The 22276-nt window shown below is 50.1% G+C and overlaps 5 protein-coding genes across 7 annotated transcripts; 3 read left to right on the forward strand and 2 right to left on the reverse strand.

The window, feature by feature from the left end:
- Nucleotides 1–6266: 6266 nt before the first annotated feature.
- On the forward strand, nt 6267–11782 carry FOIG_07788 (uncharacterized protein). 3 transcript variants are annotated; one of them, XM_031207480.1, is made up of 3 exons: nt 6267–7702; nt 8294–8452; nt 9099–11782. In XM_031207480.1, the coding sequence occupies exon 3, from the start codon at nt 9475–9477 to the stop codon at nt 10747–10749; it is 1275 nt and encodes a 424-aa protein (XP_031063013.1). In that variant the 5' UTR covers nt 6267–7702; nt 8294–8452; nt 9099–9474; the 3' UTR covers nt 10750–11782. The 3 variants fall into 3 exon arrangements, with proteins under 3 accessions (XP_031063013.1, XP_031063012.1, XP_031063014.1); XM_031207479.1 differs by having other exon boundaries at nt 6267–8452; XM_031207481.1 differs by lacking the exon at nt 8294–8452 and having other exon boundaries at nt 9099–11470.
- Nucleotides 11783–11932: 150 nt separating this feature from the next.
- Nucleotides 11933–15435, forward strand: FOIG_07789 (uncharacterized protein). Its single transcript, XM_031207482.1, has 2 exons — nt 11933–12349; nt 12405–15435. Exons 1-2 carry the CDS (start codon nt 12204–12206, stop codon nt 15145–15147), a joined length of 2889 nt encoding a protein of 962 aa, XP_031063015.1. The 5' UTR covers nt 11933–12203; the 3' UTR covers nt 15148–15435.
- A 7-nt stretch (nt 15436–15442) lies between these two features.
- Nucleotides 15443–16677, reverse strand: FOIG_07790 (uncharacterized protein). Its single transcript, XM_031207483.1, has 2 exons — nt 16114–16677; nt 15443–16047 (listed from the first exon to the last, which is right to left on the reverse strand). The coding sequence occupies exons 1-2, from the start codon at nt 16362–16364 to the stop codon at nt 15684–15686; spliced, it is 615 nt and encodes a 204-aa protein (XP_031063016.1). The 5' UTR covers nt 16365–16677; the 3' UTR covers nt 15443–15683.
- A 108-nt stretch (nt 16678–16785) lies between these two features.
- Nucleotides 16786–17566, forward strand: FOIG_07791 (uncharacterized protein). The gene has a single exon (XM_031207484.1). The coding sequence runs from the start codon at nt 16910–16912 to the stop codon at nt 17312–17314; it is 405 nt and encodes a 134-aa protein (XP_031063017.1). The 5' UTR covers nt 16786–16909; the 3' UTR covers nt 17315–17566.
- Nucleotides 16815–21843, reverse strand: FOIG_07792 (1-phosphatidylinositol-4-phosphate 5-kinase). The gene is made up of 2 exons (XM_031207485.1): nt 18990–21843; nt 16815–18941 (listed from the first exon to the last, which is right to left on the reverse strand). The coding sequence occupies exons 1-2, from the start codon at nt 21153–21155 to the stop codon at nt 18207–18209; spliced, it is 2901 nt and encodes a 966-aa protein (XP_031063018.1). The 5' UTR covers nt 21156–21843; the 3' UTR covers nt 16815–18206.
- Between the last annotated feature and the right edge of the window lie 433 nt (nt 21844–22276).

Consider the following 22276-nt stretch of genomic DNA (forward strand, 5'->3'; position numbering starts at 1 on the left):
ATTGGCAGTTGGTGATAATAAGCATATCTGTCCATCTTGCGGCGCATGCCATCATCCCGCGGCACAGCGACCCAGAGATCGTGCCGACGCAGCCGTTATTGGGGGGTGTCTAATAAGAAGTAGTTGGTCAAGCGAACGGGTTATTTCCGCAGCTTTACCATCTTTATCTACCACCTACGGATACTGTAGATGGATAAAACGGCAACGCTCGGTGTAATAGCAATAATTTTACCTATCACCGTTGATATCAATGGGACATGTAGAGAGAAAAATAGAAGGAAATAACGGGTCTTGGAACAACAGACTCGGCCGTGCCAAGCACCGAAACTTTCGGCCCTTTATTGCCGTTGGTCGTATTCAGTGACGGAATGGAACTTGTTTCCAGAAGCCGCCCTGATTTAGAAGCAGATACAACGTCCACCGTAAACTCAAGACGTAAAAATGGTTCTCTAGATGCCCTGTATTTCACTCTTCAGACAAATCGGTTATAACGGCGTCGCTGGTGCGGCGTCTCTTTATTGACTATCTCCGGTTTTGCCGGGTCCCGCGTAATCTTTGCTCTTTTGGACGTCTCATGTCAAATTCCATGGCACGTTAAGTTCAGTTGAGTTAGTCAACTAAACTGCAAAAGTGCCTGTCCTCCACTCACTCGATGCCTGCGAAACACGAGACACCTGAAGAGGCCGGGGTCTCGTCCTGTTACTTGCTGCTTTGAGCAACCCCCCCCCTTCAGAGTTGGAAAATAAGCTTAAGATGGATCACGGTATGGGACAGGGTTGTTTGAAGGAACTCTGTTTTTCGGCAGTCAATGACTTTTTCAAATAGATTAATTCGGGTAAATTAGTGATCTGTTCTTTGTGGTCTGTGAACCATTTGCTAATCTATTGACTGTTCCTCTTTTTTTTATTTTTTATCGTATTTCATTGGCATGAAAACGAGACAACAGAAAACATCAAGAAACGAAAACCACGCAAAATGTATGATCGATGCCGACTTATCCATGAGACCCCTTGTTCGGGAAATGGGCACACATTCCGTTAGATAATACAGTATCCGCTAGTGGAACCTCTGACGATAGAGGTAGGTCGTAGGTGTAAGTATCGGTAACGCTTTGATCTCCGGTGATCCAGCATCGTAGATTTTTTTTACTCTTCTCCTTCTTTTTTCTCTCTCAGTCTCCTCTTTTTTGGATACACGGATTTGTTCCATTTTCCTTCTTTCGCCCCATCATCGTGCAAACCATTTCGTCATACGTGACAAATAGCTTCGCTTTGACCATGTCACCTGTTTTGCTTTGTTTTTTTTTTTTCTTTCTTCGATACGGGACCCATCTGATCATTCTAAAGACATCCTTACCTATCAAGGGCAACAATTGGACTGTTGTAATTCGTCTTGTCGTATCATAGCCCGTCCAATCACGTTGCGTTGGTGACCCCCTTTTCAGCCTCATCTGACAGAAGGTCTGGACCCCTCGACGGGCAGATTCAGTGGTTATGCTTACCTCTATTGCTTGTTGGTTACGGGCTAGCCTGAGCTTAAAAGACACCGAGAGTCCTGTCTGCCTGCCTGTCTGAGTAAAAGGCAAGGTACCATACCATGAACTATTTAGCCAAAACCGAACAAACCTGGTGCTGTCAGTACCACGCGCCCAACGCCCGCCGCCGCTTCTCGGCGTTATATCACATTCACCAAAGATCCTGGCGGAGTTTTTGTGGTAGAAAAGGTTGAGGCCGCAAGGTTAGGTCAAGGGATCGGGCTTAACACATTCTCGTTTTTGTGCCTCATTTTATCCCAGCACAATAATGCATGGCGCCCAGTCCAGACTCTGACGATAGATGAGTCTCGGCGAACCTTGGCGGAGGCCAAGATGGACGGACTTTTGGCTCAAGATGCGAAGCAAATGGCGCTCCCTCTAAGCGAGGCCACTGGCTCTTGTTCTAATAAAGTCTTCTCGTGGCGGTGATGGCTTGGTTTGTAGCGTAGCTTTCCTTGGGTTGAGGTTTGTCACGATGCAGAGTAACGTGTGATGCCTCTGGGCCTGCCAAGTTGCACTAATTCACTTGAGCTGGTGGGTTTCTGTGGCCCATTCCTTGGATCAACAGGTCACGGAACTTTTATCTGACAGAATTTTAACCTCGTGGTTTCGGTGACAATTAAGCTTAGCATCAGGGTTTGCCGTAGTACGAGTAACATGACTGGGCATTTAGTGATTGGGTTCTCACCGGATTATGATGTATGGTGTCATAATTAAGAATACCAGGCAGCATCAGCAATAATGTCAACGCCAACGAATGAATGAATGAATGTGAATCTTGGTTATCCTTTGCTGAGCCACCACATTTGACGATATAGGGTAACGTGTTAACAACCCCTTTATCTGCCTGCCTGGCTGACTTCAACCTTGTCGGCTGGACGGGTAGATCGGCGACATTTGGATTCTACCATGATCCGATTGCTGGGGTTAGCAAAAGGTCAATGTCACAATGGCACAGACTCGACGGAATAACCATCGACGCCTTCACGTCTCGACGAGATTGCTAGCAACATCTGAGAGCCCCGTCGAGCCAATCATGGCGGTTCAAGGGTTTATAATGCGATGGTTAAAACAAATAAGCATGCAGCCACCGAGCGCCAAGCTTTTTATCGGGCTGCACGGTAAAAATTTAAAAACAGAGACAAAAAGCTTCGCCCGCTGAGGGAGGGAGGGTCAGAGTTCAACCAAGTGAGCGTGTGGCGTCAGCCGAGTCATTATGGACAGGGATCTGAACGGACAGATCGGCACGCGAGAATTAGAAATATGGAGAGGCCCTGTCTAGCGCGACACCTTAAGTCCTTAACAGCACATGGGCGAGCTTCGAGATGCCGATATATCCAGATGGTGACATTGGATAGACTCCGCCATGACGATTACGGCCTATTCTTACCGCTATTGCCTCAGGTTTTGTGGTTGGACGCCTTGCGTGTGATTTAGAACACAACTTACACGGCTTATAGTGACAACTACACAACAGTAAATCGCACATATATCATCACCTCTCCCTCTTGGCAACAGAATCTCGCTTCTCCTGTCCGCGGTTAGCGGCCTCTTAGCAAAAAGCCAAGACAAATCCTTGATCCACCCGGCACCGCGAACACGCTCGGGAATAAGATGCTCAGTGAAGTGTGCCCCAGATAATGCCATACAGTCGTAATCAGAATCAGAAACGCCCATTTTTGTTTCCGCTACGTACCACTAGACCACCCCGGCAAAGCCAAAAAGCCAAGACGGTTGCGACGGCATCTCGCAGCCATACCAAGACCACATCTCGCAAGCCACGGGCTCCAATTGACGGCCAACCATGTGTCCACTGTCCTCTTTTGTGGGTTCAGGCAGGGTCTACCTTGGACTCTGAGCACATTGTCTGCTCCAGATGAGCGTCGCTGCGGCCTTGGGATTGGAAGACGCGGCTACTTTTTGTCACTTGTGCTTGTAGGGACACGCCCCAGGGCGGAATAACACCCGTGCCAAGCAAGTGGCTGACAACGCTTAAATTCATGCTTAAACCAGGGCGTTTCCTTTTGCTCGAATGAGAGGCCGCCTGACCCAAGGTACCACCTGCGCCGAGCCCTGCCCGATCCGTCTTGGCAGTTGTGAAGGAATCAGTATTTTATTAATTGGGCGACTCGTAAAGTGAGAAAACGCCATTGTCATTTCCGCGGCCATAAAGAATTTCCATGGCATCAGTGACAGTATTCTTGGCTGCGTCAGCTGCATAGAACAAGGCAGTCTGCTCAGTCACAAGCATGGCACTCTACACAAAACGCTTCACAAAAACAACAGTGCTGACTGACAAGGCTTCCCGCCGAGCCTTGGTAATCCTCACAATCCATCGTTGTTTCATCAACATGGCAATGTTATTGGAGCGTCTCGCCTGTCGTATTCCATTCTTGGTACTTGGCTGGGTTGCGTGTTAGTGTGCACCGCCCAGAGCCGATTTTCCGAGCTCAACCCTCAGACGACCAGCAGCTCAAATGGCCTTCCTCTCGCGTCAATTTCAAACAAGCATGGGTCGTCAGTGCATAGTATGTACAGTACAGTACATCTTGGCTCTGTGACACAGCAGAGTAGTATTCATAGGCCAAGCTTTAGACAAGTCTGAAAAAGCAGGGAGTTGGAGGCTTGAGCACTGGCACAAGAGGCATGGCATGGCATATGATGTCGATCCTGATGCATCGAGTCTCAGCACTGAGAACATTCAACTCCCGTTCCAGCCGAGGGCGGTGACAATCAACAACATACATACAGGTCCAGTGGTTCACAGGGAGAGATAATGATTCTTACAGCACATGCAAAAGGGCCGTGGCTCTAAAAACACACCGAGACAGAGACGAGACATTAACAAACGCCCAGCTCGGCACCACGGCACAGTCGACGTCATGTCCTGGGGACGTGGGGAATGGGGGTCAAAACCGCCGATTTTCCCGAGTTGACCTCATCTCAGGCCTTCCTGTCCACTGTAACTACTACATCGAGAGCAGTACAGAACCTGCTAATGGTCAAGATCTTGATCACTGGAACCCGTGTTACGTGTCCTGGACAATCATGAGCTTTCATGAGAAGAACAAGCATTGGACTAGAGGCGGGCGCTGTCGATCTCTCTGAAACCCTTCATCTCTGAATGGCCAAAATAAGAAACCTTCGTAGGAGAAAAAAAAAAAGACACACGGATCAGGGTCTGGCGCTTGTTGGAAACAAGCAGTAAACGAGGTTATGCCTAATACACGCATTGATGCACAGTCTAATACCTTCCTTTCTGCAACAAGCCCAAGCTCGGCGGTAAAAGCGAGAAGAAGAAGAACTTCTCACAAGCACTCTCCATTTTTTGATCCCCATAACTCACCGCGGTCAACGTTACCTGTGGTTGCATTATTTCTGTGTATGATACGACACCCGCGGAAGTGCGTGTATCACGGCAAAGGGATTTTGAGTGGGAATGCATGACAAAAGCCGCTCTATGACCGTTACCTGACATGGACATGATCGACAAGCCTCGCGCTGGGAGAGGCAGAGGCAGAAAAGGACCCCCAAATGAGGCAACTTCGTGGGTCCTTCGGAGATTCTCAAAGGCTTAAGCTTACCTTGAAGATCTCCATCAGTTGGACCCTAAACTTGAACATGTTGTGGTGCCTGGCAGACGTCATCTCGTCATCAAATGCTGAGGAAAACTTTATTTACAGGCAGACGCCCATCACCTGAGCCGTGCGTGCCGATGGATGGTGATAATCTTGCTTGTTGTTGTTGTTCTGTCAGAAGAGGAAGTTGTTTAGAAATGCTGGTTTTTGTTTGTTTCGAATGGATTTCCATAACTGAACAACGGCTATGACGATGTTGCTGACTATGGCCACCTATTATTGGGGTGGCTGTGGAGGCTGATTGCGTGGGATTGAGTGCTCACGAGCGTTGTTTTAACTGAGCCAACATCAACTGGCATGATAGGGTCTCCTGGTAGGTATCGTATACGCGCGCAATGACACTCATCTCGCTCAGAATCATGTACCGTATTGCACGAGCGTAGATCATTACATCGTCAAGTCTACGTGAAACACAACCAGCAGAGGTTACATCGAGGTTACAGGAAACGGCTCTTGAGCGACAGCAAACAATTCGAGATTGTCTCAGCTGGGCAGGCAATCAACCTGCGAGGAACTTTTTTGCAGTACCAATATCCCTGATAGTTGATCAGAGGAGACCAAGTGGGCTATAAGACGACAAAGTACATGACTCTCCCGCTCTCTGATACCGGGAACTTTTGAGGAATAACTGATCGATCTTGGCACTTACACAGGGAAATGAAGTCTGGTCCACCAAGACTTGAGTCTGTGCAATGCCATGGAGTATCAAAACCTGATATCTCGTGCGAGCCAAGACGCTTTGAAGCTCGGCCTCTTGGACAATCATAATTTGTGCTGTAACCCAACTCCTTTTGAGTCGGAAAACCCCAGATGATCAAAGAGCACGACAAATCCGAGGCTGTTCCCGACAACCCCTAGACTCGGGCCACGGCACTTGGTGCCAAGCCTGAAATTTGGAGTGTTCCAAAGCCGCATCATCCGCCAAGGGCTGACGAAACCCAAATAAGGCCCAAAAGTCACAACGTTAACACTGTAACATAGAACGGAAAATACCTTTTTATCTTTTTGGTCTCGTGCCACTTAGATATCTCTTTTAAGGAGGCATATTCCGTCAGAGACAAAAATGTCTTGCCAATTTTATCGCGAGCCAAGAACCGCTCATCATAATCCTGATAAGCACTGAGGTCTCGCTTAGGAGCATGGCCTCCTGAACTATTTCTAGACGAGACCCATCCGGCCTTATTCTGCGCTTTGTGCGGTAGAAGAACGTTGGATGATGTTGCTGCTTCTCCCACAAGCCGAGAGATCCGTTTCACGGCGACTGTCTTTTTTACAACACATGATGGACTTGTTTTTAATAGCCAACGAAATCTGATATAGCGGTGAAAATGTATCTGATACACACACAACGACCACTCGTAGAAAATCAGGCAGCCAAGACGATCAGCAGCCAAGCTTCAGTGGCTTTTCAATCCCTGCACGGGGCTTTCCAGGAGCGGCCTAAATCAGCCTTCTGATGGGTTCTAGCCCCCGTCACCTGCTGAGGTAATGGGGCCAAGAGGAGCCAAAGGACAAGCCTCGCATTGGGGATCTCAACCAGACAAAGCCAAGCCCAGCTCCAAATAAGCTCGGGAGGGATAATTGGCTTCCTGATATGCTTACTGTTTGCCGCATTGCCGTATGCAAATAAGGGTACTTGGCTTGGAGAGGATCCGCGGTGTTGGGAACCAGAACCGTCTATGACTTCTGTAATTTGGCTTGGAAGTTAAAAGAGTGCCACTGACTGAGCATTGTATTGCAGCATTGGCATTATGACATTTGCATTCTGGTCGAGTTATTGTTGGTTGGCGCAAGGAATGGTTATAGTAGTATTTATGGTTATTCTTAGTGGTGCTTGGCATTGGGCACTGTGAGACCTTTTTTTTTTTTATCTTTCTACAACTACAGGCCAACCCCAAGGCAGGTCCATCCATCCATCGTAACCTTACTTTGACTCAACATGGTCGGCATTGATCTCACGAGACTTTATATTTGCAATGCATTCAATTTAAATGATGAACAAAGTTTTGACTCACGAAATTTGACTCACGAACTATCATCGTCTCGACTCAATCATTCGCCAGACGTTTCAGAGCAAGCTTCTCCCCTCCTACCAACGAAACGACCCCTCAACCTTCGCAGCGTAAATATACATATATAGCTCCTCATCTCGAGCCGTCTATCCGAGTGATTGCGTTTCCCTTGCACCTTCCCTCGACTCGCTTCTCGATAGCTCGGAACCCTAACGCTCCGTCTCGTATCGATAACGAAAAGACCTCACCTGCGCCAACTCGGATATATGGCAAAGGGTTCAGCTCTAATTATATGCCCCCCCGTATCACGATACCTTAGGTAGTCAGAAACAGCGAAACAACAAGCCGGTCAGACGGGCGCACCGAAACGTCACCGGCGCACGTTAGAATTGCCTGGGAACGCCTCCCCCACGACTATATCTCCCGCTATTGGTAGATTCAGCTAGCCTTTCGAGGTTCCAGACTCTTGCTATCCTGGGCGCTATCAACGCCAGCGTGTGACGGGCTTCATCATACGGGTAAGCTTCTTAATTCTACGCAGAATAAGCATTGCATTGCATTTATTGTATCATGAACCTGCAAACAACACAGTGGCTGTCAGTCGCAACCACAAAGTTCCTCCACGGATACCTCATTCCTGTCCCCATGCTACAACCTCCCACTACTGATCCGATAGCCGTGATCTGTCATGCATTTTGCTCCTTCTTGCGCCTATCATGCCCTTTCTGGACCCGACACTGCCCTGGCCCTGCATCGTCATCTTTCCCTAAAGCCCCTTGGTGGTGGGTCAGCTTCAAAAGCTTGTCCTGACCAACCTAAGCTTAGACGAGTCTTAGACGCTCTCAATCTCACCCCTAGGCAGTGCCTATCTGCACACCATCCATCCCCTTGACATCCTCACACCCTCCTTCTTTGCCGTCCTCCGTGCTTCTCCACACTCCCGGCCATGTCGTCGCCGAGTTATCCACCACCGACCTTACGCCTCCAGGCCTCTGATTCCCTTTTCTGACTTGCCTTTGCAACCTTATCTTGCTCTTGGCCCCTCCCTGTCTTCCCGTCTTGTCCGAGGACACGGTTCATTAAACCCTGCTGACCTGTTTCTGAACAAGAACAAGAAGGATAACACTGCTTGTTTTCTGATCTTTTCATAACATAACATTCCATTCCAACATTACATGCTCGCTTCTTGTAGCAAATCATCGGTTTCACCAACTCGACGACAAACGCAGCAAGCCGTGGCTCTCGAGCAACTACAGACTCCTTTATAGGTATGTTTGTCTCCGTCTCAGATCTTGTGTCTTTTTCCTATGGCTCTGGTACTCGGTGCATCCGGCGCAATACCTCCTAGGTGAGGCGGTTTGGTGCATGGATCAAGCGTCCTGGAAGCACTCGTGGGACCGTTGTGTTCAGTAAACCGGTTTTCTCTGGGGCGCCTGAGAGCCGCAATCGACTCTTGGGCGTGCTTCTCATGGTATGGTCCTGATCTGAATCGCAAGCTGGGTCTTGGCTCGAGTTGAGTCGAGCAGCTGCGAGATTGCTTGGTCCATCTTACTACATCCGACGAGTTCATGATTCACATCGCCAAGCGGCAAATACTCAATCTAAGGGAAATTTTAGTCGAGTGGATCATCCACTTAATCGGCTCCGACGGCACTCCCGCCAGGGAGTCGAGCCTCAAACCCCTGGGATGTGGGCTTGGAGTGTGTCACTGTACCGTTGCGTTGTGGTTTCCCTTACGACCTTGTTATGGGGATTATATATGATCACCGGTGTGCAACTCATATCTTGATTCTATCCCCTTGCAATCTTTTCTCTCTTCACATACACTGTACCAAGATACTTCACTTGCACTCAAACATCTTCTACTGCTTCACGCATATACATTACACGTACAAGACTAACAAACCTACTTAGCCTTGCCACCTTACCAAGACCAAACACACACTTTCATAAGCCCCAACGCTCTCAGGAACGCCAAGAAAGCGAAGGACGAGCCCACTTCCACAGGTGGATACGTGGACAAAATTCCGCTCAACCCTCAGCCCTTGTGGAGTCACCTTCGCACATTCGGCTTTCACACGCCCACGCCCTGGCTCGATCTGATCTAGTGGGGTGCCGCGTACAAACAAGCCAGAGCTTGGTTCTCACAAGGCCCTTATTTATAAAGACGCTGAGGACCTACCCAAGGCACTGGATCTGGATCCATTACCCAAAAAACTTCTTTTAACCTCCCGCCCTTGCGCGGAATATCTCTTTGACATAACATCACATCACGTTACACATCTTCACAATGGAAACGTACCACGGATATGTGCGGACACCCGCCGATGCTATAAGATTATTTGAGGCTTGCCGATTGGGCATTCTGCCTCGTGTGCAACGACGACTTTCAGAGAAGGAGAGACAGTCAATTCGATCTGGTTCGGTTTTTGTTTGGGATGAGCGGGAAGCTGGTATGAGGAGATGGACTGATGGAAAGTCATGGAGCGCCAGCCGAGTGTCGGGAAGCTTCCTGACATACCGTGAGATGGAGGGCAAGCGAGGCGGTGGTTTCAACACTACCCGACGAGGCGGTGGCAAGACCCCAGACTCTGGACGCGGTAGCGACGAGGACCTAGATGACGGGGAGCCTGAGGGATACCGATACAAGGCAGACGGCCTGATGAAGCAATCTTTCAGCATCACTACTTCAACCGGCCAGCATCTTCACCTTATCTCATACTATTCTCGCCCTCAACCTGGCCAGCCTGAGCTTCAACAACCAACAAATGATCCTAACTTGCGTGGCATAGTTCCTGTTAAGGGCATGTATCCTGAGTCCAGCATGGGAGAGGCCAACACTACACCTGCTCTAACACGGGCGCCGATGCAGCAGCCTCCCTACATGGTTCCTCAACCTGGTCAACAACCATATGCTCCCTATGGCCAGCCTGGCTATGGATGGCCTCCTTCCCCCGTCGCTACTCCTCCTTACAGCCATTACGCCGCTCCCTATCCCCACGGTGTACCTCAGCAACTTCCACCTCACCCCGGCCACCCAGGTCTTCCTCACCCACACTACCATCAGGCACCTGTTTATGAGCAGCGTGCTCCTCTTCCTCCTCTGCCCGCCAAGCCCGCCTACCCATCAACATCTCCTCACTACTCACACCCTACTCTCCCTAGAGCTCACGACTCGCCTCGAGAGCATCATTTGCAGGCAGCTGCTCCAACCGCCATGGTGAATGGATCTTCTCGCACTCATCAGGTTGCACTCCCAGGTCTCGGTGCTGTTACAAATGGCCCTCCAGGATCGTCTCTCGCTGCCATCAGCACTCCCCCTAGCCGCACTATGAGCGTCAGCCCTCCACGCAGCTCTCATTCTGAAGCTCCTGCCACCACATCTAACAAGGCCAGCCTCTCAGCGCTCCTGCACCCTACTCCCGCACCTAGTGAAAGCGGCAGTGTCAAGCCTGGCAGCGCCAGCAGCAGTCCTAGAGCGGCTGGTGCCTGTGGTCTGGAGAAGGGCGGTGTCAGTGAGGACGCAAGAGCCTTGAGAATGCTGGACCGCAAATTCTGCATCTAGAAACGCGAGGAAGCCGTTTTCAGTGACGTCGAAGAGGATTGGAGGCCAAAATCAGCCTAGTTAGAGGCTATCATGCTAAGGGGTTGTGTTTATCCATCATATGCATTGTCACGGCGTCTTCATTTTTTACGGGGCAGCAACCACAAGGAGGTTGACTGCAATCATTCAGCGTGCTTTTTTACGACCGGGAACGGAAGAGGAATGAACGGAACGGTGTTTAGGGGTCATACAAGGCAGCGTCATGGTTCAGTGGTGTTCAGGTGCCATTGCAATACCAAATCATGTACATAGTTACTGAGCAATGTCAGAAGCATATTGACCAGTTTTGACCATCATCATACCACCTAATCCATCGTGTCTCTGTATGTTTGAGTGACATTTCGTCCCAGGGTGTAATATCAAGCCGGTTGACGAAGCGGTTTGAGCGCCAATGCACTGCGTACGTACGCGTTCAGTGTAAGTCAGGGGCGGCACAACGGCACGATGAGGTAAAATTTACAGTAGATTTAAGGTTGTTGTCAGTTGGAGGGTAGTCTCTGCATTCCCGTTTATCCGTGTCTTTAGCTATTTGTCGGCGCGTAGTGCAGGGCCGCGTCATCCTGACGATGCCGAGATGCCGGACAGGGTGTGGTACAGATCGTAAAGAACGCGTAAGGGAGAAACTGGGGAAAAAGGGAAATGATGATGCTAAGTATTAGAGGGTCTCGGATAGTTCCAGGTAATCCTTAATTTTATCTCGAAGCCTAGAATTGGGGTTTGCGTATAAGTGCTGTAGGGGTGCGATGGAAATAGGCGGCAATTTAGAGGCCTGGAGGGGTGGCGAGAGGATGAAGCTATTGACGATAGTTGACAGTGCTATTTATGGACGAGAGACATGTCTTTAAATTGGATCGAATTGGTCTCGTGAGATTGGTCTGCTCGTATTGGGCCTTTCGTTGTAATGTTGATTGCGAAGCTATTCGTGTTGGCTTGTCAATGCATGCCAGTTATATCGTGCATGGCTTGTCTTGACGGCCTCGCATGATTCACTGGCTAATATAGACTTGGAGATTCTTTGTAGTCGCATTTGAGTTAATTCAATCAACCTTTGTATTATACCTTAAATAGTTTATTTCATCCGTGAATGCACGTAATCAGCAGCATGTCGCGTGTAAGTCGGACTATAGTTCAACCGGCCCGGCCGATTGACAGCTGCAGGTGCTACGCGCATCAATGGGCAGAATAATCAAGCTTCGCGACTACCGATTGATTGTCTTTGTCCGCATCAATAGAGGACAATGAAATGACAATTCAATAGCTGCAACAATCCCATCTCGACACTTAATCATCCTCGGCTTAACTAAGATTGATCTAACGATAACCATGCTGCTACAATCGATATAGCAAACCTACTCCAAACTTTCATCTCGATTTGACTTGATCCTTTCTTTAATCACGTTTGCGCCGATACCATCATGTTCACCTTTTGCCCGCTCCAGGGCGCTCTTTCAGACTCGCCTGCTTCGCAATCGCTTCTTGAGCTCGATGGAGGAGTCAAGGTGTTGGTTGATCTAGGATGGGACGAGACCTTCGATGTTGAAAAGCTCAAAGAGATAGAGAAGTATGCACCCCCTGCGCATCTGATAGTGCGGTGGTGGCTAACAAATACGCTATAGACAAGTGACAACTCTCTCGCTCATTCTCGTTACACATGCGACAGCTTCACATCTTGCAGCCTACGCCCACTGCTGCAAGAACATTCCACAGTTCACGCGCATCCCCGTATATGCGACACGACCCGTCATTGACCTGGGCCGCACCCTCATCCAAGACCTATACACATCAAGTCCTGCCGCGGCGACGACGATCCCTCAAAGTTCGCTCACGGAGAGCGCATACTCGCTGACACAGACTGCGACGACTGCGCAGAACCTACTACTACAATCTCCTACGAACGAGGAGATTGCACGATACTTCTCCCTTATCCAACCACTTAAATACTCACAACCTCATCAACCTCTACCCTCACCATTCTCACCGCCTCTTAATGGCTTGACTATCACCGCCTACAACTCTGGACATACCCTCGGAGGTACGATATGGCATATTCAGCACGGTCTAGAGTCTATCGTGTATGCTGTGGACTGGAATCAAGCACGTGAGAATGTCTTTGCTGGAGCAGCTTGGCTGGGAGGCGCTGGAGGAGGTGGCGCTGAAGTCATTGAGCAACTGCGGAAACCAACTGCACTGATCTGCAGCAGTCGTGGTGCAGACCGAACTGCCCAGACTGGAGGTCGCGCAAAGCGAGACGAGCAGCTGATCGACACCATCAAGGCTTGTGTGACACGAGGAGGAACTGTTCTTATCCCTGTGGATTCAAGTGCTCGAGTCCTAGAACTCTCGTATCTCCTGGAACATGCCTGGAGGACCGATGCTGCTTCCGATGCTGGCGTCCTCAAGACAGCCAAGCTATACTTGGCTGGACGCAATATGTCAAGCACAATGCGATACGCCCGAAGTATGCTCGAGTGGATGGACGAGAGTATCGTTCAAGAATTCGAGGCCTTTGCTGAGGGTCAACGAAAGGTCAACGGTGCAAACGACAAGAAGGAGGGCGGACCGTTCGACTTTAAATATCTACGACTACTCGAGCGCAAAGCTCAGATCGCACGACTTCTAAGTCAGAATCCCGACAACGTATCGACAGAAGGCCGTGTTATTTTGGCCAGTGATAGTAGTATCGAGTGGGGTTTCTCAAAGGATTTGATCAAGGGATTGGCACGAGACTCGAGAAACTTGGTCATTCTAACAGATAAGCCAGGTCTATCAAAGACCGACAAGCCATCTATTGCACGGACATTATGGGATTGGTGGAAGGAGCGCAAGGATGGTGTGTCGGTGGAACAAAACGCAAACGGAGAGAATCTCGAGTTTGTTTATGCTGGTGGACGGGAGTTGGAGATCCGCGAGGCCCAACGTCATGCGCTAGACGGTGATGAATTGGCATTATATCAACAATGGCTTGCGACTCAAAGGCAACTTCAGGCTACACAACAGAGCGGAGGCGCAGCTGGACTCGAGGCAGCAGCAGATGCCGTTGACGATGCTTCATCTGAATCCTCTTCTGACTCGGAAGATGAAGACGGAGAACAACAGGGCAAAGCACTCAATGTCTCGACAGCTATTGCCCAAGCTGGCCGCAAGAATGTTGTTCTCAAGGATGAGGATCTCGGTATCAACGTGCTCATCAAGAAGAAGGGTGTATACGATTTCGACTCTCGAGGGAAGAAGGGCCGAGAGAGGACGTTTCCTATTGCTATCCGGAGAAAGCGCCAAGATGACTTCGGAGAGCTCATTCGACCCGAAGATTACCTCCGTGCTGAGGAGAAAGAGGAAGAAGGACAGGACAACACCAATATGGAGGCTGCTGACGACAAGCTCGGCAAGAAACGAAGATGGGACGACTTCGCAAAGACTGGAACCGGTGCTAAGCGACAACAGAATATACGGGCTGGTTCCGCTGACGGGGAAGAGGCTGGAGCTGGTGATCATGATGGTTTCGTGCCTGATGAGCTCGACAGTGTCGAGGATGTCGAGACCGAGGAGCCCACCGGACCATGCAAACTCACATATCAGACCGAAACTGTCCAGACCAACATGCGCATTGCATTCGTCGACTTTAGTGGTCTGCATGATAAGCGAAGTCTAAACATGCTGATTCCCCTAATCCAACCACGAAAGCTCATTCTTGTTGGTGGCGAACGAGATGAGACACTTTCTCTGGCTGAAGACTGCCGTCGGGCATTGGGCGGAGATAATGGCAACGCGGATGCTGGCAGTGAGCGCTCTGTTGACGTGTATACTCCCGAGGTTGGAGTCGTCGTGGATGCCAGTGTCGACACCAACGCATGGGTTGTCAAGCTCGCTGATCCTCTTGTAAGAAAGATCAAGTGGCAGAACGTACGTGGTCTGGGCATTGTTACTATCACCGGACAGCTCCTGGCTACACATCTCAACGAAGCTGCCGCAGCAGATGAAGATGCTGCCAACAAGCGCCAGAAGACGGAGGAGACGTCTTCCACGACACTTACCAACATGGCTGCAGCTATTCCGTCGGCCACACCAGTTCTCGATGTTCTACCTGCTAACCTCATTTCCGCTGTCCGCTCAGCAGCTCAACCACTGCATGTTGGCGATCTCCGACTTGCTGACCTCCGTCGTGCCATGCAATCTGCTGGCCATGCAGCTGAATTCCGTGGTGAGGGTACACTAGTTGTCGATGGCACCGTGGCTGTCCGCAAGACCTCCGCAGGACGCGTCGAGGTTGAGAGCGTCGGTATGCCGACTGCACGAAGAAGCACTTTCTACGAGGTGCGCAAGATGATATATGATAACTTGGCGGTTGTGGCTGGTGCATAGAACGTCCATGGATGGTCACAGAAGGAATTGGGGGCGAAGAAAAGGAATGGGCGTAATCGATGGGATTCGCTGGTTTTTGTACTCTACTGAAGAAAGAAAGATAAGATACGGCAAAGGTGTATTCTCTATGGGGAATGAATTTGGTTACAACGAGCCACGACGGGGTTGGAGATTGCAGAAGATGGAGGTTGAGATAGATTCAACAAAGGCATCAAAGCCACTTCTTCTCCATTTTTCCTTTGGTGTTTCTTGCTTTGACTGTAACTTTGACGAACAAGTAAAGTACTGAAGCATATCGCGATAAGTCACAAGTGTCGATTCCAGGCACATGCATCTATGAATCTTTATGAGATCTGGTCGTTATGTTGATGTTCGTCTCTTGACAGACAGATCTATCTTGGAGTCGTCTCACTCGGTCTGAACGGACCCCTGATTAAAGCTCTTCAAAATTAACGTACATAAACGGTGTAAAGAGCGCCCAAACGCCTAGCAATGCAAGTCTATTCAACCATATCCAAGGACCCCAACCCCAATTTTCATCTTACAGGCTGCATAGGCGCCATCTCATACTCTCCACCACCATCCGGCCCCCTTCCTCTCACAGCAATACCCATCTCCTCATCAACAGGAGGAGGTTGCGGCGCTGCGCCTTCAGGTCCTGTAGCTGGGAGAATGGGACGACCGCCGAAGAAGACGGGCTGCAGCTCGCGATACTGACAGCCCCAAGTTCCGAGACCGATGCATAGCCCGGATGAGACAAGCATGGTGAACCACCAGGCTCCGTGGCGGGGGATGTGGCCGCTGTAAAGGGATGCGATTACGAGGTTGAGAAAGTGGACGGTCAATGCGAAATCGGGTACGAGTTTGGAGCGAGCGATGAGGGCGACTATTGCGATAGGACTATAAAGTGTTAGTAAAGAAAGATATTCCAACAAGGGAGCTTCTGCGCTTCGAAGGAGAACTCACATGATCAACCCTCCATCCAACAAGAACACAAATGCCATGAGCCATCCATGCGTGGTATCTCCTCTCAGTCCCTCCCATCCAAATACAAGCGTCCAGCTAAACCCAGAGCCAGAGACAAGCGCCGTAAAGACAATCAGAACCAGTGCAGCGAAGTAGTATATCGCCTGTAGCGTCGCGATCTGGCCTGCGATTTTTAGGGGCGCAAGTTCTGCGAGGGCGCCTGCGCGCGGAGGTTTACGACGTCGTGGCATCTTGTGCCTTTGTGTGAAGTTGTTGTAAGAGGCCAAGTGTAGAGGATGCAGGAGTCGTCGGTCATCGAAGGGGCATGTCTCGTGAGGTCTTGTGATGTCTTCTTTGAGCTTTCGGCTTTAGCGCATGAACCTTATATTCCCAGCTTTTTCTCGTCTTTTGAAGCTTGATTACTGAAAGTAAGACTCAGCAGAAGCTGAGAATCAGCGTAGACAAAGAAAAAGTAAAGGAGAGAAGAAAGTTGAATGCAGGGAATAAGTCGAGCTGCTTAAAGCAAGGGAAGTAAGGACAATCAAAGGACAGATTAAAGTGCATCAGCCACACATATCAGAACACAGCTACCCTGAAACGTGGCTTGTGCTCCGTCCACTAAACCATTCCAATCTCACCGCCCTCTTTTTCTGCCGGTTCTGCTCGTCATAACGTACCCTCAGCGTTAGTAGACTGGAGATACACGGCTCATGAGATTTTGTACCCGTGTGTCCCGCCCTCATCACCATCACCAATTAACTCTCTCACATAAAAACCACAAAAATACAAACACGCAATGGGTTTCTGGCCATTCTCAAGCGAATCCCGCGCAGACGCCATTCGATCCGGCGACGCGATACCAAACCGTCAAGAGCGCAAGATCTGCTGGGCCGCCCGCGATGCCTACTTCAACTGTCTAGACGCCCACAACATCGTCGACGCCGCCAAGGATCCATCAGCGACAAAGAAGGCTTGTCCAGTTGAGACGGCGGATTTTGAGAGGGACTGTGCAGCTGCTTGGGTCAAGTACTTCAAGCAGTGGAGGGTTGCGGATATCCAGAAGAAGCGACGCCTGGATGAGTTGAGGGCACAGGGTGCACAGGAGATGACGGTTACGACGAGTTTTGCGCCAGAGGGTGGTGCTGGGGAGAAGGGCAAGGGTGTAGGCGATATCCAGGCCATGTTGGATCAGAAGAAGTAACGGGATTGGAGGAACAAGATGATGGATGAATGAGACAACGGACACGGAAAAGGCTTCACAAAAGGCCATTACTTGTTTTACATATTTGTATTATATCATTGTAAACTACCACAATATCACCAACTCACACCCCAAAAGGTACAATCACAGCTGCAATTGCACTCGCTGTACCACCTTCACATCACACGCCGCACCCACTCCTCCCAATGAGCTAACTCAAATCTTTATCCTACCATTTCTATCTATTCCTACTACCTAAGCCGCTGCCTGTGCAAGCCCTGCCAGCTGATGAGAAACCAAGAGAGTACAATAAGTATATGACAAAAACGAAGTATCATGTGAAAAGGGGCCAGTCAACAAAGATTTGATTAACGACCAGAAGAAAAGTGAATAAAAAAAAAACAGACTGTAGCGTGCTAAGCGTGGTGGTATCATCCATGTCTTCTTCTTTTTTGATAAAAGGAACCATATCTGCACTCGCTCCCGAGGCACCGACCGCGCTTCAACCTGGCGATACGGCTCACCCACCACTTTTCCGAGTGCTTCTCTGCTTCGTCGCTGACAAAGGAAAATGTGTCTGAAATAGAAACTTGCTTTCATAGGCCGAGGCCGAGTCCAGTATGCCAAAAATGTTGATTGACAGAATAACAATAAGGAAATAGTGCGCGGCTGGTCAAGGAATGGTCCAGCATAAGAATATGATATGAATATGAATAAGGGGGTGTCGCCAGGTGTCTCGCTTTTCTAATGCATCATTGGTGGTTGGCGATGGTTCCGTCGCTCGTCAACCTTGTGTATGTATCTGCGTCGTTCGCTTTCTTAATCGTGAATCCATCTTTTGTCCTCCTCGACAAACCCGGAAGTGATTCCTTGGTTTGACCTTGGTCGCAACCTAAGCTACCAGTCGTACTCCATTGTCGTCTGTCCCATCCTTCCTCGGTAATGGCGGCAGCTCTTTATTGAGACTATCAATGCTCACTCTCTGTCCTTGATTGGCGGGACCTGTGCCATTGCTGAGACCTGCATAGCCACTATCTGCGCTTCCGGGTCCGGCATATCCTGACTTGGGAGGAGTTGGGGGCGGTGCTCTCGTCGGAGGGAGGCTCTTGTTGAGGTCTTTAGAGGATCTCAGAGGCCTGGCCTCGGTGTCGTCACGGCCATTTTCACCTGCCTCCTGCACGACGGGCAAGATAGGCTCATGCTGCAAAGAGTCGCGATTGTCCCTAGAAGTGCCGGTAGTCAAGACTCGGTCTGGAACCTGGTTCTCGGTATATCCATGCCTCTCAGAGCGCTCGGCCTCCTTATTAGCCCGTTCGAGCGTTTCCTGAGCTTCCGGAGATCGTGGGCCAGGTGGTGGAGGTGGTAAATGGGTTGGCATCGGTGGAACGGCCTGAGACGACCTGCGCCGAGAATTCCAGCTTGACACTCTGTTTTCTGAACGTTGAGCTTCAATCATTTCCTGGTGTCTCCTCTCGGCCTCCCTGTGAGCCTCTTCGGTGGACATGGTGACACCCTCGATGAAATGGTAGAACCGGTCACCATACTGGTCAGGTGGTAGTGCTGAAATTTGTGTCTTGTCACTTGATAAGCCCTTCCAGAAGTGCTCAATCTTTTTGATAATTCCATACTAAATCATGTTAGTTGTCGTCGTTTCCAACCTCGATGTAATACTTACGTGAGTGAGACAGTCGATGACTCCGAGATAGTAAATCTCATCCCCTGGAGTATTATCTTCATGGGTTGCCCTGAATCCACCATCGTCCTGACCAAAGACCCATCCAGGTCGATGCTGGCCTTCTTGCAACTCATCAGGCATCTTGTTTGCTGACTGGCCCATAGGTACTGGTCGCTCCTGGCGAATCATCTGTCTCAGTTCCCTAGCCTTACGTTGGTTCTCCAATTTGGATGGTGTGCGAAGGAGGACCGAGTTGGGCTCGTCGTCGGGGGACTTCTCACCACCGGGGTTGAAAACTTGCAGTGTCTTGTCACGAAGGTTTTCTTCATTCCCTCGAGAGACATCATGTATGCCAACTAGTAGTGAGTAGTCCATGATCTTAAGTCTCTTCAGGAGAGCAACATCCCGTTGTAGTTGCTCAAGAAACATGCGCTTCTTCTGGATACCCAACTCGAGGCTCCGCTGTCGCCTCAGCCAGTTGAGATCCTTCAGGGTCGCCCTTGGGTTTTTCTCCAAATCTTCTTCCCTATAGTCTCGACCGATGGTAGAGCCCTTCAGATCGAAAGTGGTGTGAATATCCCGGTGTGGGGGGAAGAGGTTGTTCATCACAACAAAGTGAATCTTCTTTCCATATGGCATCTTGACTCGGTGAAGGCCGTAAAACTGCGAAAGAAGCATATTGGGGTTGTCTTTGACGTGCTGGTAATATTCCTTAAGAATCTTACGGAGAAACTTATGTTCAGCATGGTGGATGGTCTTGATGATATACTTATAATCCCGGGAGAAGTAAAAGAAACTTCCACTCTTGCCCGGTGATCCCAGCTCAGATAGGATATACTTGCCCGTGAGCGACATCAGATAATCAGCAGGGTCCAGGCGGAAGAGAGCTCGGAGGCGGCGGAAGACCCAAGGAGCGTAGTCCTTGAACTTGAAATCGTACTTGGCAGACGGCACCAGCTCATTACCGGCGATGTCAAACGTCGACTTCTGCTTAGTCTCAAAATCGGCATCTGTCAACTCTCGGTCGAGCTTGGCATTCGTTCTCGAAACCGAAACACGAATACCTGTAAGCATGTTGTAGGCGGTCTCCCAGTTGGCGTGATTCTCATCGACCTTGGTACCGACAAGAACGCGATCGTCATCCTCCTCCTCCTTTCTCCTCCTCTTGCTAGCTCTCTTTTGTCGCAATGCCTCTGCCCAGCGAAGAGCATCCTCATCTGGTACAATCTCGTCCCGTGGTCCATCTGACTGCATTGATCGAGTTGGCCTTCTACCCATACTCAAAGAGGGTCGTCGACCACTTGAACTTCCAGCATTAGTAGGGGAGAAGCGGCCACTAGCTTGGGCTGTATCCATTCCGTCTTTTGAACCGCGCCCCGGAACGTATTTTGGTACATCGAGGGTATGTCGTTGCTTGAGACCAGGGGGCGCTTGTAAATGTCCTGTTGATGAGGCTGCTGCACTTGACGGGTTATAAATTGGTGGTGATGACAACCGATGTGTGCCATTTGTGCGAGGGTGCAGTGCCTGCGCCGCATCGGTGTTCGTATTATTATTCGCCGAGAGAGCAGTTTGTGACTGAGAACCGCGCGGCTCTACAGGGAAAGGAGAAAGTGAGAGTGTATGGTTTCCATCAAAGCTCCTGCTTGGGGGCTTCTCGGGAGCTCCCTCTGTCGTTTGGGGTTCCGAAGGTAAGGGCTTTGATAGTATGTTGTTATGTTGATGATTATTGGTAGAGGCTGTATTGGAATTGATGCCATTGGTATCGGATGAGTGCTGGCGTGTACGGTCGACTAGGTTCGCTGTGCCATTAGGCATGGGCTGCTGCCCAAACTTTCCGACTCCGTTTACATCGTCTTGTTGGGTGTGAGTAGCCGTAGCGGACATGCCGTTAGAATTAGAGCTCATGCTCGTAGGCCGCGTGCTGTTACTGTTGCCATTCATAGGCGCTGGTGTTGAGTCGGAGACGTCGGACGCGTGTGTAGAGGAAACGGAGCTCTCGTCAAAGCTCTCATTGATTGTGTCGGATCGGGTGTGGCGGATAGAACCCCCATTCACCCTCTCCTTGTTGACGAAACCGAACTGGTTCGTGGGATCAAGGTTGAGGATGTCGGGGTTATTGCTAAAGATTGTCGAATTGTCCTGATCGGAGAGAAACGATGGCATTTCGAGCGGGGATGTGAAGAACTCGCTGGAGGCCAAGACCAGCGAGTGCTGACGCGGTAGATGCTACTGGGTGAAGTGATGCTATTTCGAGCCTAAATCGGGGTTTGTGGATGTGATAATATCGTCGAGACGTCGTCGGGCTCTGCAATCACTTGTCTTCCTGTCGCAGTGGTTCGCTCTCACTAACTCTGGGTTGAGTATTAACGTTGCTGGTGGAACAATGGGCGGTAGAGACGAGAGAGAGGGAAATTGGTTCGAGGGCCTTGCTGGCTGGGCGCACGGGGGGATGCTTGGCGGGTCGACCAATGGGCAGGGCAGGGACACCGCGCTGGGGTGAAAAGTCGAGGGGGGAAGCGAAAGCCCAGGCGAAGTTGAAGCTGTAGATTAAATGGGCTACGGAGTTATATGAAGATGATTGCGATGGGAAGAGGTTTCGTATATCGAATTCCCAATTAATGTGCTGTCGAATTAGATCGATTTCTGGGTGTGAGGTGAGGTGAGCGACGGAGACGGAGAAGAGAGACGGAGGATGGTGTAGTGTTGTTGGTGGTGGTGAGGCTGGGAGAAATCCGGGCGGGAAAAAGTGACGGGGCCTGGGCTCTTTCTTTCTTTCAGCAGTAGCAGTTGCAGCAGCTCCTTCCTGCCTTGCCTGGCCTGTACCTAAAACTGGAAATGAGGCGTCTCTCTGTGTGTCCTGTAAGGAAGAAGGGGGAAGGAGATGGTACCCAATGGGATAAAGGATGGGGGGCCACCCGGGATCCCGGCTGATATGAGATGTGAGGATTGGTGGACGTCTGACAGGCTCTGTTTTACTGGGCACAGCGTATTCTGGGCTATCTTTCAGTGCACTCCACCCACTGAAGCAATGCAACTGGGCTGTGTGGACCACTGAAAGGGGAGGGTTTGCGTGGCATAAGTCCCACGACAGATGGGCTTGGCTTGGGGCTTGGCAGACGGCCCTGGAAACCCGTCTCCCGTCCGTCTGATGCCGCTGCTACTATTTATCGGTGGCTTGCAATATTGGCGTCTAGCTCTTGTATTTTTACAGGTACGGGTTAGAGAAAAGATACACGCCATTGACACAATTGAAGATGCCATTAGAAGTGCCGGTCGGTTGTGGT

Source organism: Fusarium odoratissimum (genome assembly GCF_000260195.1).
Source record: "Fusarium odoratissimum NRRL 54006 unplaced genomic scaffold supercont1.11, whole genome shotgun sequence".
NCBI lineage: Eukaryota > Fungi > Ascomycota > Sordariomycetes > Hypocreales > Nectriaceae > Fusarium > Fusarium odoratissimum.